The 18735-nt window shown below is 34.0% G+C and overlaps 1 protein-coding gene across 5 annotated transcripts in view; it reads right to left on the bottom strand.

Annotated features, from left to right (window-relative positions):
• Positions 1-7054: 7054 nt before the first annotated feature.
• The window catches only part of SLCO1C1 (solute carrier organic anion transporter family member 1C1), a 67379-nt gene continuing 55698 nt past the window's right edge, over positions 7055-18735 (bottom strand). For 4 of the 5 annotated variants that reach the window (XM_042991861.1, XM_042991865.1, XM_042991863.1 and 1 more), the window contains 5 exons: positions 17278-17443; positions 14243-14427; positions 12411-12475; positions 8840-8957; positions 7055-7314 (listed from right to left, as the gene is read on the bottom strand). In XM_042991861.1, the coding sequence (XP_042847795.1) occupies positions 7092-7314; positions 8840-8957; positions 12411-12475; positions 14243-14427; positions 17278-17443 (757 nt within the window). In that variant the 3' untranslated portion in view covers positions 7055-7091. The remainder of the gene's footprint in view (positions 7315-8839; positions 8958-12410; positions 12476-14242; positions 14428-17277; positions 17444-18735) is intronic. The other variant, XM_042991864.1, reaches the window with a different exon arrangement.

Raw genomic sequence — 18735 nt, 5'->3', positions numbered from 1 at the left:
CCTCTAGCCCCTGATAACCGTTCTTCTACTGATTCTAAGAATTTAATCTTTTTTTAAATAGATTTCACAGGTAAGTGATACCATGTAGTATTCGTCTTTCTCTAGCTGACTTATTACACTTAGCACAGTGCCCTCAAAGTCCATCCATGTTGTCACAAACGGCAGGATTTCCTTCTTTCTCATGGCTGAATTACATTCCATTGTATATATATACCACATCTTCTTTACCCATTTATCCACTGATGGACACTTGGATTGTTTCCAAATCTTGTCTGTATGAATAATGCTGCAGTGAACATGGAAGTGCATATGTCTCTTCAATATCCTGTTTTCTTTTCCTTTGGATAGAAGTGTAATTCCTGGATCATATGGTAGTTCTACTTTTATATTTTTGGGGAAATTCCATACTGTTTTCTATCATGGCTGCACAAATTTATATTCTCACCAATAGTTCACAAGGGCTTCCTTTTCTCCACATTTCTGTCAACCACCTATTACCTCTTGTCTTTTTGGTAATAGCCATTTAAACAAGTGTGAAGTGATATCTTATTGTGGTTTTGATTTTCATTTCCATGATGATTAGTGATACTGAACATTTTTTCATTTACTTGTTGGCTATCTGCATGTCTTCTCTGGAAAATGTCTACTTTGTTCTTCTGTCCATTTTTAAATTGGATTAAGTTGTTGCTATTGAGTTGTAGGAGTTCTTTATATAGTTTGACTATTAACCCTTTATCAGCTATGTGATTTACAAATACTTTCACTCATTTTGTAGGTTGCCTTTTCATTCTGTTGTGGGTTTCCTTTGCTGTGAAGAAGTTTTTTGTTTTTTGTTTGTTTGTTTGTTTGTTTTAATTTGATGTCATCCCACTTGTTTATTTTTGCTTTAGTTGCTTTTGCTTTTGGTGTCAAATCCAAAAAAATCGCTGCCAATATTAATGTCAAGGAGCTTACCTCCTATGCTTTCTTCTAGGAGTTTTATGGCTTGTTCTTACATTCAAGTCTTTTAAATTTAACATTTTAAATGTTTAATCTTACACAAAGGGAGTCAATAGACAGCATTTATTATTTGATTCTTTTGCATTTTTCAGAAGAGAAAAATAGTATTAATGTATATTTTTATAATTTTTAGACAACCAATTGCAAAATATTTTTCAAATTGCTAAAGAAGTGGCTATGATTTCCATACTGTTAGTAAAAACTAAAAGCAAAAATATAGCACATATACATATGGAAGAATAAAGGAAGATACCAGGAAAAGTAAAACCAAATGCAATACATAATATAAAAGAGGAAAACCAAACATCAGGTATGACAATTAAATATATTTGCTAATAGACAAAATTTTAGATAAGGTAAAATTTTAGAAAATTCAATTTTATACTGTTAATAAATTTCTAACCTTAAGCAGAACACAGAAAATTGAAAAAAATAAAGGTAGGAACAGCGATACATCATGTAAACATAATCAATGAAGACAGAAGTAGCAATATTTTTATTAAAATAAAATTCAAAAAATTAACTATAAATATTAATATAACATATTAATATATATTACACATATTTTTTAGAAAATCAAATCTATACTTCATAAAGACATGATAGCTATAAAACACATTAAGTTCTACAAGTAAAAATTTTTGAAAAAATGGAATTAATTCATAAAACTTTTTCAATTATATTGAAAGATTTTAATATATGATTACTCTCAAGCTTTAAAAAACAGGAAAGAAAATAATATCAAAAGATGGGAGGTGCTTTTGGGATGAGCACTGGGTGTTGTATGGAAACCAATTTGACAGTAAATTTCATATATTAAAAAAAAAAAAAAAAAAGAGGGGCGCCTGGGTGGCGCAGTCGGTTGAGCGTCCGACTTCAGCCAGGTCACGATCTCGCGGTCCGTGAGTTCGAGCCCCGCGTCAGGCTCTGGGCTGATGGCTCGGAGCCTGGAGCCTGTTTCCGATTCTGTGTCTCCCTCTCTCTCTGCCCCTCCCCCGTTCATGCTCTGTCTCTCTCTCTGTCCCAAAAATAAATAAAAAACGTTGAAAAAAAAAAAAAAAAAAAAAAAAGATGGGAGGTGCATAATTAATTGGTTTGATATGGTACATATATATTTATTATTGTCCTTTATCATTAATAAACATCCTTTATTTTCAAAACCTGAACTTATTAATATTCATAAATTAACTTCTTTGGTTTAAACCTTTTATAAATTTCCAAAAGGATAAAATGAATAGGCTACATTCCCTAATTGTAAATGTGATTAATCTGAAAACTAAAAGGCAAATTTAAATTAAAATTTCCAAACAGAGAAATTTTAAATCATTCTCCTTTTAGAGCAAATAGGAATTTTAAATCAAATTGAAAATCAAGAATGTATTTGTAAACAATTACAAAAACATCATTGGTACTACATTAGGGCAAACCTTTTAATTATACGCAAATTTTTACTGTAAGAGATATTGTTTACTATGGTAAATGATATAAGCTTACAAATCAAGAATTTAGGTAAAGATTTTTTTAAAGCATGACTAAAGAAAGCAGAAGTAAAGTAAAAAACAAAAATTAATCAATTAGGTAGCAGAGAAACAGAATCCAAAAGCCATTTCTTTGAAAATTTCAAGAAAATAATTCCCTGTTAAGCAAAATTCAGAAAAAAGCCAAACTCGGTCATAAAATTAGGAATGAGAAAAGAGTGTAATAGCAAGTTGAGGTTATGTGCTCTAATTTTATGAAATTAAAAAATCTGGGGGTGCCTGGGTGGCTCAGTCAGTTAAGCGACCGACTCTTGATTTCAGCTGGGTCATGATCTCACCCACTCCAGCCCTACATCCAACTCTGCACTGACAGCATGGAGCCTGCCTTGGATCCTCAGTCTCCCCCTCTCTCTGTTGCTTCCCTGCATCTTCTCTGTCTCAAAAATAAATAAGCAGTTAAGAAAAATTTAGAATTTCCTGGAAAACATACAATTTGTTGAATCAGGAAGCAGATTTCAAAAAAAAAAAGCTACAATAACCAATCAAAAACTTTTAAAAATATTTTTCTTTAAATATTTAAAAAATTTTAAATTTAAAAATATTATTTCTTTAAAAAGCTAGAAGCACTCTTTCAAATGTAAAAGAAACAGATATTTCCTATGTTATAAAATCTGTTCCAGAACCTTAAAAACTAAATAGTTTACCAGTTAACTTTACAAAACTGCATAAGCCTGATACCAGAAGCCGACATATAAGATAGCAAAAAAAAAAAAAAAAAAAAAAAAAAAAAAAAAATTAAAAGGAGGAGGATAAAATTGTATTTTTAATACATTGCATTGAAGAAAACTAGTTAGGCCCAAGACTTGTTAACAAAAAGTCAATTTAATACCAAATGAGTTTGAGTTACACATCCTCTTGAAGAGATCAGCAATGTACATCATCACATCTTAAAGTTTCTGCACTTGTGTGAGAATTATCATTAACGGCAAATTCTAAAATTTTTCAAACATATAACATTTTTTTACATCGTCATTATTAACACTTAAATATGTTAATGTACCTCTAATGCTTGATCATAGTTGGTCCTCAATAAATATGTTATTCTTTTTCTCTCTTTTTTCCTAATTGTGAGATTTTGTGTCTTCAACAGTAGATGGCATTGAGCTTAATCATAACCATTCAGGCTTTTCCTGATGGAATGGTTACAGAGCTGATTAAACATGTTGTCAAGTTAAAATAAAAATACAGGGAACAGAAAGGAGATAAAGAGAGTTTGGAGACATCGAGGGAAGGGAGGAAGCTCCAAGGTCTTCAATGCACAAAGTGGGGAAACATGATATGATTTATGTTTATTGAACAAGAAATGGAGGTATTGATGTGACATTCAAGGAACTCAGAATAGTGACCTCACTAGTACTAATTACAAGGAATGAGAGACATAACTCCTAATCTATCAGACAGTCAATAGACATTGCCCAAAGTTGGTAAGTCAAGAAAGTGGTACAAACATATTATTTAAAGATGTGGAAATGACTATTTTGAAAAACCAACAACCCAAACTAATTAGAAGTAATTGCCTTTGAGGAACAAAAGTGAAGTTGGGGTGGAGGACTGTTACTCTTCATTTTAAATCCTTCTGTATTATTTGATTTTTTTTTAGATGATGTGCCTGTTTTGGTATGTTAAAACTCTTCTAATGTAAATGTGTAGATGTATGAATTTTTTATTTTTAAAAGAGTTAGTGGAAGGTGACAATTTAGGATATAGATTAATACAGGCATAATATGACTGTTCAAAACGGCTAAAACTCAATTTCAATCTTGGCTCAACCAACTACTAGGACTTGATGATTTTAAATAAGTCACTAAAACTCACTAAACCTCAGTTTTTTCCTCTAAAAATATCAGTAATTATAACTACCACATAATGTTATTTTGATATTTGAAATTGAGATAATGTGTCTAAAGCACTCAGCACACATATGGAGAGTGCTTAATATTATTATACTTAATAGTTATAAAGTAACTTAATAGTTGTTTTTAAAATTATTCTCGATTATATGCTGTAGTCAATGTATTTTTTCAACCTCCCTTTAGGTATGAGGATATAAATATGTAATATGTAAGTGGAGATTTCTTAAATGCTAATTGTCACAAAAATTCTTCTAGTTTTTAAGAATTTCAGAACATTTTTATTACCTGCTTTAGAGGCATCATGATGTATTGGAGGAACCCGGTATTAATTTGTCCCCCTCCACCTTGGGTAAGTCATTTAATCCAATTTAAGTCACTCCATTTATAAAATGGCATAGCTGGAGATTGACCTGTCTGAAAATTATAGAGAATCAGATGTTCATTTGAGGTGCTGGCCACTTCTAAAGGCTGGAGAATAAGAGAATAAAGTGACCCATTGAATATGGAGCAACTGTGAGATTCCCACATGTCAGTCAAGGCTTGACCTCCAAATGTCTGGCCCTAGGACTGAGGGAATTTATTTGACCTCTGAAATGAAGTTTGGTTTGTTAGAAAAAAAAAATAATCATGTGCTTTTTGAGGCATAAAAAGCCTGCTTATTTCTGTCAGATGAATTTACTCATCTAAAATAATCAGGGTTTCTCTTTGCAAATTCAATTCCCACTAAATCATACTAAATCATATGCCATATTTTTGAGTTTCATATACAGAATTCCACTTGTTGAATTAATGGCTATGTATAAAAATATGGTTCCTTTTCACTGACAGTACATTAACAAAAAAAGATCATTCAATCAACTTTCATGCCAACATTCATTTTTCAAGTTATCAAGAGTAAATTGGATAAGATTCTGTTTACAGATTTACTTGCAAAAAAATTATTTTTCATGATATTGCTACAAATGTTTAAAAAATAAAGAGGATGTGGGAGACAGGATGAAGAGCTTGAACTTTAATTATATCTCTACAGAGCAAATTCTTGACAAGTATACTCCCTCACCAACTTGGTAAATATTTATTGTGGGTAAGATTGATACTGAGATGACAAAAAAGAATTCCTGCTCTCACATTAGCACATCAGCAGCAGGTCTGATGTAGGCATGCTTGAAACAAAAAACCGTCTATTTTCATTTTCAAAAATAGTAAAATATGAGAAAATCTTGCATCACTAATTCAAATAAAATGACAAAATGAATATACACTTAAAGGAAATTTTCTCTTCTCTCCATCCTAAACTTTCCATCTCTTTTTTTTTCTATTCATACTTACAGGATTGGTATGTAATGGAAAAATGAAAAGACAGCAAACTATTTTGTTTGTACTATATTATCCTTCCATTGTTGAAGACTATTACCTTTTTGAGCTAGACCTTCTTGTTGGACACAGGCTCCAAGAAACTCCTCAAAAAACTTATTTTTGGGAGTTTCCTGATTGCACATTCTGTTTGTTGTATAGGCTGCTAATAATTGCAGTACAATTTCGAGATTCCACTGGGGCGGTCTCTACCTTAATTCTGCTTTTCTTGTGAGGCCCAAGCCCCTCTTATGCAGCTGTTGTGGAGACAGAAAAATATAGTACATAATAGAGCTGACGATTAAAGATGGTGGACCACTGAGCCTACTATATCTTCTCAGAGGAGCACCAGGAAGCCCGCAAAGAGGAAAGGGCTGCCCTGACTTATTCAGTTGTCCAGAAACAGAGAGCTATCTGGCAGGCCACAGCAGTGTCAGCAACCTGCCCAGAAACCATTAGGCCCTGTGATGAGTGCCAGTTAGAGCACCCAAGAACCACACCATCACTCAACCCCTCAAGTCTGCATTCCTGTTATAACACCTACGGCTACTGTACTTTCAGAAATTCAACTTTCAAATATGTTTTAGGATAACGTCACGTGCATACGTGTGGAACAGCTTACATTCAAATTGGGACAGTATTGTGTTACCAATATTTTTAATCCACTAAATTTATAGAAGGACAATAAAGCATGTTAATATTAATTTTATTACTTTACCACCATGGTCACTTTAAGCATCACACACAATGCACATATAATGAATGGTAGAATAGGTAATAATCCAAAATTCTAATCCCCCAAGATTATTTGCCACTATACATTTCTGTATCAATTACTGTATTCAAAAAAAAAAAAAAAAAAAAAAAGGAAGAGCTTAAAAATATCTTTCTCTACATGTTCTGACTCTATCCTAACATCTGCATTAAGGTCATATTTAAAGGAGGCCAAGATATAATTTAATTTTTTAACAGTATTCTCTCCCCCTTGACAAGTATCTCAGTTTAGAAATTACACACAGCCATTAGACTATTAGGACACTTGTTCTACTAGGAATACGGCTACTATATCAATGGGCACAAGGCAAAATTTAGCAGGACGAGTAAATAATATAAGTAATTTATATAGATAATATAATGAATTAAAAGGTTTAGATGAACTTTATTATCTACATTGTCTGTTATATGTTTAATTATATTTGTTATCAGATACGTCATCTAATACCTAGGGTCAAAATCCAAGACATCTTTTGAAAGGAGAAAAAAAAATTACACTTTAAAACCCTTTAGATTGAAATCTATTTGCAGAATTTCCAGAAATTAGAAAACATGGCTTCAAGTCATAATCTTTCTAAAGCTGTGTTTCCTTGCCTGGCCAGTAGTTGGGTTGTAGCAAATGATCACCTGTAGTACAGTTTTCCTTCCTGATTGTTGTAGACACCATTGTTCCTTCTCTCTTGGTTCTGAAGCTTCTATGTTTTGAAACACAATTTTTCTTTAAAGTGAAAAGTACTGCAATACTTAGGAAAATAGACACTGTGCCCAGCATCACAGTTAGTCCCAGATATATGTGTCTAAAAGAAGAGAGACGCTCAATCACAATTATTGCAACTATCCAACTTCAAAGTGTGAAAGGAAGGCAACGTTAATCAATAAATATCATGTCAATAAAACCGATCTACCAATGAAACCATCATGAGGATGATTTTCTTTAAGAATGCAGATTCAGTGGCTATAAAAGAGCTTTCTGTGAACATTGGGCAGACTACTGAAGACAGTGTACTAATATAAAGCCATCTCTTAGTGATGCCATAATTTTAGTTACTACTAATTACATAATCAGTTCCATCCTCTCTGTAAATTATTCCCTTAAACCAGGTGACCATATGCCTATTTGTCCAGAACAGTCCTAGCTTATGCTGGTGTTATCCCAGTGTACTTTTTAATAGTGCCCATTTCACTCTCAAAAGTGTCCAGGTTGAATAATAAATTATGTGGTTACCCTACCCTTGAAACTTGCCCAGATGCACTTCTACAAAAAAAAAAAAAAAAAAAAAAAAAAAAAGGAGCAATGTTAAGGGAGAATCAGAGCTCTTAGTAGAGCAGAATGAGGTTTGATTCACTTTCTTCAATAAGAAGACTTTAGTTCTTCATTCTATCATAAAACACGACAGGTTAAATGATTTATTCTGGTCACCTTGTACACATACTCAGTCTCTGACTGAAATACATTGTCTTTACATTAAAGTGAATGCAGCCTTAGCAAATGTGAGCAAAGCACAAATTCTACTCACAGATCAAGTCCCTTTCAAACCAAAATAAATTTCTCACATAACATCAAAGCCTATTAAATCAAACAAACTTATTTAAGATGGTTGGCTCAATTCATATCCAGCTTCCAACTTACACAGTTCAGCACCAAGTTTATTTCTCCAGAAAATGCTCAGATTGTAAATCAAAAAAAAAAAAAAAAATCCTTCCTGCTTTTAAGCCATTGAAGCATTGCTTTAAGCAATAAGGGGACTAAGTGTTGGATGAACTGAACTGAATGACACCATAGTGAAAAAGCCATGCCCCTCAGCTCCATACACACTCATACACACAGAAAAAACCTTTTACTTTTATGCATCTCAAGTACTGGAATAATTGAACATCAGTTTGGCAATAAAAGCTAGACGGATTTAGAGCCAAATCCAACTCTTGCCCAGGGGGATTATATCTGACGTAAATGGGACAGTTTGGCTCAGTTTAAAAAAGAATAGAATTGAACCCAAAATGTGACCTAAATTTAAATGCTTCTGAGCTCCAGAGAATTACCCACTTGTGCGCATAAAGTTGCCAAATTCTATTGTATTCTGGAATCTTTTGTGCATTTTAAAAAAAATGATTACTCATTTAAGATGGGAGTCGAGATTAGGAATGGGGACAAACACAGGTCTAGCCAAGTGAATAATAAAATTATTCTATAAAATAGAACACACCTCTTAGTTACATTATCATTCTGCAGTGAAACTACATAAGGAATGTTTACTGCCAATTTCATTGGGCAAACCTGGGATGCTGTAGCAGTGAGATGCAGGAATGAGGATGATACAGTACCTGAAAGCATTTGAATCATATAATCTGCAGGATCCTCTACTTCCACATCTTTTAAATCCCCATTTGAGGCATGAAGTGTCAATCAAAATTCCAAAATACACGGGAGCTGGGATTCCTGCTGTGTGGAAAACAAATAATTGCTTCTAAAAATATACACACATCTTTGTAATGAATGAGTCTCTGGAACCAATTACTTTCAAACTAAAAATAATACTGCTTTGGAGGTAATAGGGTACCTAGAGGAGACCGGGATATGCCACATCATCATCTTCCTCTGGCATAAAGGTTATTTTGAGAAACAGAAGGCACAGGAGAAGCCCTGAAGATAGAACGTGTTTCCTTTTGTAGGGGAAATTTACATTTATAAGAGAAATCTCCATTTGTAAGAGGGTTCCCCTCTCTGTACCAAGGAGAGAAGGATGATTCTTAATTCCAAGAGGCTTTTAGCAAAGGAGAAGGCACACAGCTAAATCTCCATAACAAACCTAACCCCTGTGTACCTTACTTTTCCTGGTCATCTTCCCATTACTTAAGAATGGGTTGTACTATTTTATGCTTTTATCACCTTTCTATTGGGCTGAAAATACTGATTCTAATTATATTAACATCTCATTTGTTTTATCTAAAAATATGTAATAGTTCAACATAACAATACCAATGTTAATATTAAAGATAAGACTGCAAAATGTAGTGAGGCTATGTGGATTTGGTAATGATCATGTCCTTTTAAGTCTAAATGTTTTTCTTTATGGTTATGCCCTCTTATATGATATACAGCTAGTTTCAGTTTGTTTGAAAAATGTCTGAGTTTCTTTCCATTGTTTTTTAATTATAGAAAACCTTTGCATAATTTCAAATTAAAACATAAATAAGAGTCACATTTACAAACTCTACTTTCCATCCTGTCCTCTCTTTTTCCCTTTCTTCCCTTACAGTCACCACCACCACCATCATCATCATGTTTTTAGTTTATACTTCCTTTGTTTCTTTTTTTAAATATTAGCAAATACATTTGCATATGCATATAATATTTCCACTTTTCCATACTTCTTACACCAAATGCATCATACAACGAACATTGTTCTACATTTTCCTTCATTTCACTTAAGAGTCTATCCTGGGTATTCTTTGGTATATAGACTATTATGTCCCTCCAAAATTCAGATGTTGAAGCCCTAACATTAATATGACTGCACTTGGGGATAGAGTTATTAGGCAGATAATTAAGGTTAAATGAAGCCATAAGAGTAGGGACTTAATTCAGTAGGACTGGTGTTCTAATCAGAAGAGGAAAAGATACCAAAGCTCTCCCCCTCTTTCCATGTGTACACAGACTAAGATGCTTGTGAGGACACCGTGAGAAGGCAGCTGTCTATAAACCAGGAAAAGAGGTCTCAGAGATCTCACCAAAGACCAGGCCTGTGGGCACCTTCATTTTGGACTTCCCAGCCTTCAGAACCATAGGAAAATAAATTTCTGTTGTTTAAGTCCTTCGGTCTGTGGTATTCTGTCATGGCAGTTAGAACTGACTAATCTACTTGTTAACATTAGACAGAGATTTTTTCCCCATTCTTCCTCACAGCTCCATAGGATTCCATCATATGGATTCACTATACTTTATTTAAATATCTCATATTGATGGACAACTAGACTGCAGTTTTGCTATTATACATAATGCCACAATGAGACATTCATAACCTTTGACTTATTTCATAGTTTTGCTAGCACATTTTTGGCATCAATGCCTACAAGTGGGATTGCTAGGTCAAAAGATAAATCTATATGTAATTTTATTAGTTATTGCCACATAACCCTCCATTGAGTGTTGAGACCATTGAGAAATGGTACCATGTGCTCAAAAGTAATGTTTAAGTGTACCTATTTTCCCATACATTGCAAACAACATTTGGTAATTTGCAAATCTGATAAGCAAAAAATATTATATCAGTGCAATTTCAATTTGTACTCTCCTTATTATGGGAGAGTTTGACATTTTTTTATATATGAGGCATTTACATTTTTTTCTATGAAATGGCTATTCATATCTTCTACCCATTTTTCAACTTGTGTGTTGGTCCTTTTGTTCTTAACACCTAGAGGCTCTCTTTATCACAGAGATTTTATAAATTTTTTGTTACATAAATTGCAAAAAAAATTGTTCCCAGTTTATCATTTGCCTTTTGACTTTGCTTATGATATTTTTGCCATTTTCAAGTACAGTAAAAACTTGGATTGAGAGCAACTTGTTCTGCGAGTGTTCTGCAAGATGAACAAACATTTGTAATAAATTTTAACTTGATAAATGAGCAATGTCTTGCAATCTGAGTAGTATGTGATGCCAAACATCACATGATCACAACTGAGCCAATGGTTCTTGAAATTTGCTTTGATATACAAATGCTTTGGATTACAAGCATGTTTCTGGAACGGATTATGCTCTCAAACCAAGGTTTTACTGGATATATTTTTATGAAGTCAATTTTATGAATCATTTCTTTTTTCATACTTTATTTTTATTTATTTATTTTTTAAGTAGACTCCATGCCCAACATGGCGTTTGAACTCATGACCCTGAGATCAAGAGCCACATACTCTACTGAGCCAGCCAGTAGAAATCTTTTGCACAGTGTAGGTTACATTACATTTCCAAAGGGAGGTAGATATAGAAACCAATTCCAGCTAGGGACATACTTCAGGCTCGATAATCTGACATTTTTCAAGATAATCTTTGTTTTTATGTCACAGAATTAAAGCCAGCCATGATGGCATCTTCATATTGCAGCCATACTGCATCTTCATACATACCCATTTCATATCAAATCTATTTATTTTCAGATTTTTTAAAGATCTGAGTTTATTTTTCTCTCTAGTATTTCTTTTCTGTTAAATTACAGAGGAATATTTATGATTGTTTCACTTTCTTCTTTAGAATATAAACTTTGTACAGATAGAAAATTTATCTGACTCATTAACTCTATTTTCTATGGACTTTAACTTAAATGCATATTGAAAAATCTTCTAGCTAGTAAAAAACATTCCAATTACATTTAGAAAATTGTCAACTCAAAGCCATACTGTTTTGATTGCATGAATGAACTGATATTTCTAACAAATGATACATCCTAGCATTGAGAGTAGCTCAAAAGAATTCCTTCAATTTTAATAACTGAAAAAAAATTATATTAAAGCTTCAGCCTTTCTTACTGATTAATATCTTCCTTTATTCTCAGAGGGCTTTTTTATAATGAGAATAAACTTTTTGACAATAGACCAATGCTGGAGGAGACAAGATTATTAAACGAAAAATGTCACTAATTTCACAAAATCCCTTTATTATACCATGGGCAGAGCATTGGCTCTCAAGAAATATTTACAGAACAAAGGATGGGAGAGAATAAAGGAAGGAAGGAAGGAAGGAAGGAAGGAAGGAAGGAAGGAAGGAAGGAAAAACGATATGCATCTAACCACCTATATTATGTAGTTATGCATGATAATTCTATAAAAATACATAGAAAGGTATTCAAAATACATTTATCATGGCTATCATAATTAAAACATAAATTATACTTACCAAGAACTCTTATTGCCAAGGTGTAGATTCCCAGGGCAAAAGACTTAAGTTGTGGCTTAATGCACCTAAAAACAACAAAAGCACTATAAAAAAAATATAGTGAAGAACAATTCTGGTCTGAGAATTCTGGTGCAATGCTTTCTAAATCATGCTCCCATTTGAAAACACAATTATTCAGCTTCTCCTTAAGCCCTTTTGTGAAGAACATATTTGTGGATGTCAGGTTCTATTTTTTATCTTTCCTAATCAATTTCCATAATATACTGGGGAAATTAAAGATGTATATAATACTTTTGATTCATTTAATTTTAGAATAATACAATATTCATCCTTTAATATTATGACTTAGTTTAAAAATCACCTAATCCATCTCATAAGATTGGTTTCCAATAAATTTGATGTTTTATGTTTAATAATTTTATCAATATTTGTAATATTTTTAGGTTATTTTAATTGTATAATAGTAATATTTGCAAGGCTAATTTCATAATAAAAATTTATCAATGACAATACTAGTTATGAAACTAATATTTTAAAGTTTGAATTTATACACTTTTTTAACAGAGCTCTATGATAGGAGAATCAATAAAAAATATTCAAAAATAAATTATATTACAACAGATGAGAAGCCTATAGGGAAGTTGAATGAAGATATAAGCACAAGGAGAAGAAATATGTAAGATATTTACTGTAAAAGATTTTGTGTATAATTTAAAGTTAGATGATATTAGTTATCTAATCTTTTTTCTAGATTCTCGCTGATTACATTTAAAAGAGTGATCTACATTGAAATCATCATATTTTTGGGGGTGCATGGGTGACTCCGTTGGTTAAGTGTCTAACTTCTGATTTGGGCAGAGGTCATGATCTCATCGTTCATGAGATGGAGACCCTTATTGGGCTCTGTGCTGACAGCGTGAAGCCTGTTTGGGATTCTCTCCCTCTCTCTCTGACCCTCCCTCACTAGTGTTCTCTCTCAAAATAAGTATACTTTAAGATAAAATAAATAAAATAAAATCATTATATTTGTAAATGTAAATATTTATAATATACTGGAAATCAATGCTTAATTACTATTAAACTTATGATAAATTTTTAGATGTCCACTTAATGTGCAAAAGTGGTGCACAGTTTTAAAAATTATTTTAGTGTTTTATAAGCAAAAACCCTTGGGGTCATTAACCTATATTCATGAACTAGAGAAAATTGATTAAAAAATCATGAACACCTCCCCCCCCCCACACACAGATAATTCCAGTCAGAACAAGAAAAATAACCTTACAGATTAAAATAATAAATGTGAAACACTGTGGTATTAAATGAATCTTTAAAGTATTTTAAAATTTTATCACCAATAATTCAGTGAAACCATGTTTAATCTAAAACAGGTTTAGTTTAGGGGCACCTGGTTGGCTTCGTTGGTAAAGCATGCAACTCTTGATCTCAGGGTTGTAAGTTCGAGCCCCACAATTGGGTAAAGAGATTACTTAAAAATAAAATCTTAAACACACACACACACACTTAGTCTACACTGGTTAATATTACTGCCACCATTAGAAATAGCATACTGTTTTTAAGTGGCTACAGTGATGTAGGCACTGACATCGCTGTGATCTGAAAAATTGATCTGAAAAATTTTAACTAGAAAAACTTCAACCATATATTTACATAAAAGCCCAAAGTGGGAAAAGGATAAAACTAGAACAAGGATGTGGGACAAGTTCCCTAAAAGAGCTGTAAAGAATCATAATTCCGTAGATCAGAATTTGAAATCAATCCTCTAGATGATTATAGTATTATATTAAAATTGGGGCAGGGAAATCAGTGTTCACCTTAGAAGCAATATGTATCCAGGTATGCCACCTAGGGATAAAGTATAGGATGTGATGACTGAAATTACAAGGAAATACAGAAACATTTTGGGACATCCATTATCTTTTTGACATCTGCCCATCACGCCTGAGGAATTTCCTGACTTTGAGGCTGCAATTCCCACACAGGTGCAGTTATAAAACATCTGTAACACAACAGAAAAGAGTCCCAATTATTGAGTTAACATTTGAATAAAGTTGAAGATAAGTATTCATTTTAAAAGACCTCACAGTATAATATATATGTATTATATAAACAATAAGGTAAATATTCTTTTACTTCTTGGTGTTAGCGTATATCAAGCAAAGTAAAATCTATATAGGTAACTTTTTTTTTTTTTATCCAAACAGAAGGTGGTTGGTCTTCAAACTAGTGACATCACAGAACAATCTCTCAGTAAGTCCTAGTAAATCCAATCATGCCTTATCTCTTTCTCTGCCACTTCCAAGTCTAGGCCACCATTATTTCTTGTCTTGGTTATTGCAATGATCTCTTTACACTCAACTTACATCCACTCTTATCCAGCTATCATCTGTTACCCACATAGTAACCAAAGTGAGCCTTTAAAAATGGCAGTCACTATTCTCAGCTTTCCAATAGCTTCTTATCACACTTGTTGTATAAAATCCAATATCATAGTGGCTTACACACTATCATGGATTCTGCTCTAACCTCACTCTTCAATGATCTTCCCCCTCTTCCTCTGTTTCAGCCACACAAATGGGCTTCCACTGTGTCCTTGCAAACCCTCAACCATGGCAAGTTTACCCACGTCTCATAGCCTTGCTGTTTTCTCTGCTGGGAAGCTCTGCCAGATAGCTATAAGGTTGGCACACATACCTCAAGTCTCTGCTCATTAGAGTGGGCTTCCATGACTACCCATTCAAAAGACTATCCCCATCTCTCCATCCTTTATCCTATCTTTTCTTTATAGTGCTTATCACTACCCATTAGAATATTATATAATCATTTATTTTTAAATCATATACCCCCACTAGAATGAAACCTCTGGCAGAAACTGTCTGCTTTCTCATCATGGTACATGTACACTGTACATGAGGACCTAAAATGGGTCCTCAGGCACTCAATAAAACTTTGTTAAATAAATGGGCACAATTTGAAGACAGGACTTTATAATGGTTACCAGGGGGAAAAAAACCTGAAAAAATAAACCTCAACTAAATCTTGGACATAGAGGCAATTTTTATAATCCCTATTAGTTTATTTTTGTAAATTTCATGTATAAAGGTGTATATATTATGAGTTGTCACTTTTATCACAAAAGAGTTTGTGATGGGGAGCCTGGGTGGCTCAGTCAGTTGAGCGTCCAACTTCAGCTCAGGTCATGATCTCATAGTTTGTGGGTTCGAGCCCCATGATGGGCTCTGTGCTGACAGCTCAGAGCCTGGAGCCTGCTTCGGATTCTGTGTCTCCCTCTCTCTCTGCCCCTCCCCTGATCATTCTCTCTCTTTCTCCCTCTCTCTCTCTCAAAAAATAAACATTAAAAATTAAAAAACAAAAAACAAAAGAGTTTGTGAATTTTTAGATAAACAATGAAATAAAGTTGGCTTTTCCTTTTCAAGGAAGAGTAGCAACATTTAATTTTTTTTTTTTTTTTAATGCCAGGTAAAAGGATTCTGAACTTTGACTCTGCTTCATACAAGATATGCGAGTTTAGGCATCTCAGTGCCTCAGTTCTCACATATGGAAAAAAAAGTAAAGTAATACCCAATTACTTGAAGACCATGATATTTAAATCCATTTTTTAAAGCACCTTTCTTAGTTTCTGGCATGAATGCCTTCAATAAGTGGAAGTTCTAGTCAAGGAAAACTTCCAAGCAGTTTGGACAAAAAAGTAGTAGCTGAAAGACAAGAAGGAGGAGGAGGATGGAAAAGAGAGAAAGAGAAGAAAGAAAGAATGAAAGAAAGGAAGAAAAGGGAGAAAGGGGGAGGGAGGGAGAGAGAAAGAGAGAGAGAGAGGAAGGGAGGGAGGGAGAAAGGAGAGAGGAAAGGGAAGAGGAAGTAAAAAACCGCTCAGATTTCAGATGGATAAGTAGTCCTATTTACTGTTGCTAGAGGCCAATCCTTCATGTTCTGAATAAAATGTCAAAATAACAATAAACAGAGAAAATCAACATGTTACTCTATGTCTACAGATGTCTTTGCCTAAGCATTCTTATCTAGTTGATAAGCATATGCAAATAGACATGTGGGTTAATTTTCAGCCCTCCAGGACTGTCAAATACAGGCAGATTTCATCAGCACAAGTAGACAGCAGTCTGACCCCTAGCCATATATACAGAGAGTACATGTTTGTACTAAGGAAGAGTCTATGTTTGGGGCAGAAACATAAAGGTGTGATTGGAGAAAGAGTCTTAATGCTTTAAGTACTTAATATCCTTCACAACTGATTTCTTATATTTATTTCCAACCTCAACTCCCTCATCCATCTTATAGAACCCCTTCATTCGAGCCTCCTACTCTCTTCATTATTACACACATCAGCTTGATTTCTCAGGCAGAGTGTTTGGAATCATCAATCTCCTCAATTTGTGATCCCTGGATTTAGACCTCTTGGACTAGACTTTCTAACACTGACCTCTATTTGTCCTCTCCCTAAAACCTCCAAGGACCACTGGTTTTGAGGTCAGGAAACATGGATCCCAATGCAGACCTTATCATATGATCTTATGACCGAGACTTTCTCATTTGAGGCTAAGATTCCTCATAAGCAAAATGAGAGAACTAGCCTACATCATTGCAAGGCTCTTCCAACATGTCTCATGATTCTAATTCTTATCCTAATTCTTTCAACAACTCTAGTCCACCACCAATGGTGATGTTTCCTGTCTCCATACAAAAGAACAAGGGTAGAGTAAGAGCCAGGTCTGCTATAAGTGCAGTCTGCTGCTGGGTTTGTCCCTGAGCCCCTGCAGAGCTGTGTGGTTATGTATTGTCGCAGGCATCACAGGCACACACATTAGGGCTTTCTTACCATAGTTTGTCCATTCCTGGTGGAGGTCTGACAGCCAGCGAAACATGCCGATGCATATGTGATTCCATTGTCGCCACACACAGGTTCCCATTTTGTCTCTGAACATTTGCATCTTGAGTTGCAATCTGAAAAGAGAGCTCGTTCATGATAAGAGACAGGTTTGGTTCTGAAAAGAAATGTAACAGTATAAAATATTACCTCTTAAGCAGGCAGCACCCTAATATTTTCAAAAATCAATGTTCTTGAGTGATATAAATGGCACTGCCAACAGAGTTTGCCTTTTGGAAACACAACTGTCATCGGAAATGCCAGCTTCTGATGATTAGATGTGAGTCTACTTTTAAGCAGCTTTCTCTTGAAAGTTATCTTTAGAAGTTTACAACTTCACATAATATCCAGTTCTGGGTTTATGGTTTTTACTAAAATTGACAGTGTCTAGGACCTTCTAATATATTCCTATGCAAAGATGTAGGAAGATGGCTAACAAGGCAGAAAAGAAATAAACTTTTAGAGTGATTTATGACATTACTGAAATGCACTGCAAGTAGTGTATGCATGTACATGCGTGCATGTGTGTAAATTTCCTTCAGAATTGTTGTCTAGGCATCAGTAGAATGGACATTGCTGATGGTGTGGTGAAAGAAAAAAAAACAATCAAGCAGTCAACATTATTTCAACAGACCTTGGTTTGGAGAGCTACATATCCTATTTGCCTGTCTAATAAATGTATTGCCAGTTCATCTAACTTTCTCTCTCTCTTTCTCTCTCTCATAATCTCCCACACTACGTAGCTTGTCCATATCTTAAGGCATTCTTTCTAACTCTCTTGCACATGCTTTTTCAATGACTTACCCATTCATTTGTTCATGTGTTCAAAAATTTTGTGGAAGCCTTCTAAGTGCTAGCTTGGGGAAGAGAGAAGAGAGTTACAAATATGAATGAGAATATATGCCCTTAAGGAGCTGGCTTTTTGTTTTAATCGCTCCCTTTACATAATTTTGATTGTCTTCTCTCTTTTCTCTCCCTGTCATTCTGTCTTACATTCCCCTTTTAACTCTCCCAGTATTCATTCTCTTTCATATCTATTTCTTCCTCTCACCTGTATTACCTAACCCTTCTACTCTTATTCTCCTTGCTCTTTTCATATTCCTTTATTCTTCTAAGGGGGTACTTATGCAATGGTATTTCTCTTCTACCTGTACCTTATTTTTCATCCCTTGGCACTCCATCATTCTTTGCTTTTTCTCTCTTGTTTTGAATTTATTTGCTTATTCTCCTCTCATTTTTTCCCTGAAATATTTGAGAGACTTAAAACCAAAACAACAACAACAAAAACCCCACATACACTATCATGTATACTGAGTGGGGGCAGGAACTGTTTGTTTCTATTAACTCCTGTATCTCCAGTACTAAGAACAATTTGGGATATATTCTGTTAGGAAACGAGATTTCTGGTAA

The sequence above is a fragment of the Panthera tigris genome, chromosome B4 (genome assembly GCF_018350195.1).
Source record: "Panthera tigris isolate Pti1 chromosome B4, P.tigris_Pti1_mat1.1, whole genome shotgun sequence".
Classification (NCBI taxonomy): domain Eukaryota; kingdom Metazoa; phylum Chordata; class Mammalia; order Carnivora; family Felidae; genus Panthera; species Panthera tigris.
This window is presented reverse-complemented; position numbering and strand designations above follow the sequence as displayed.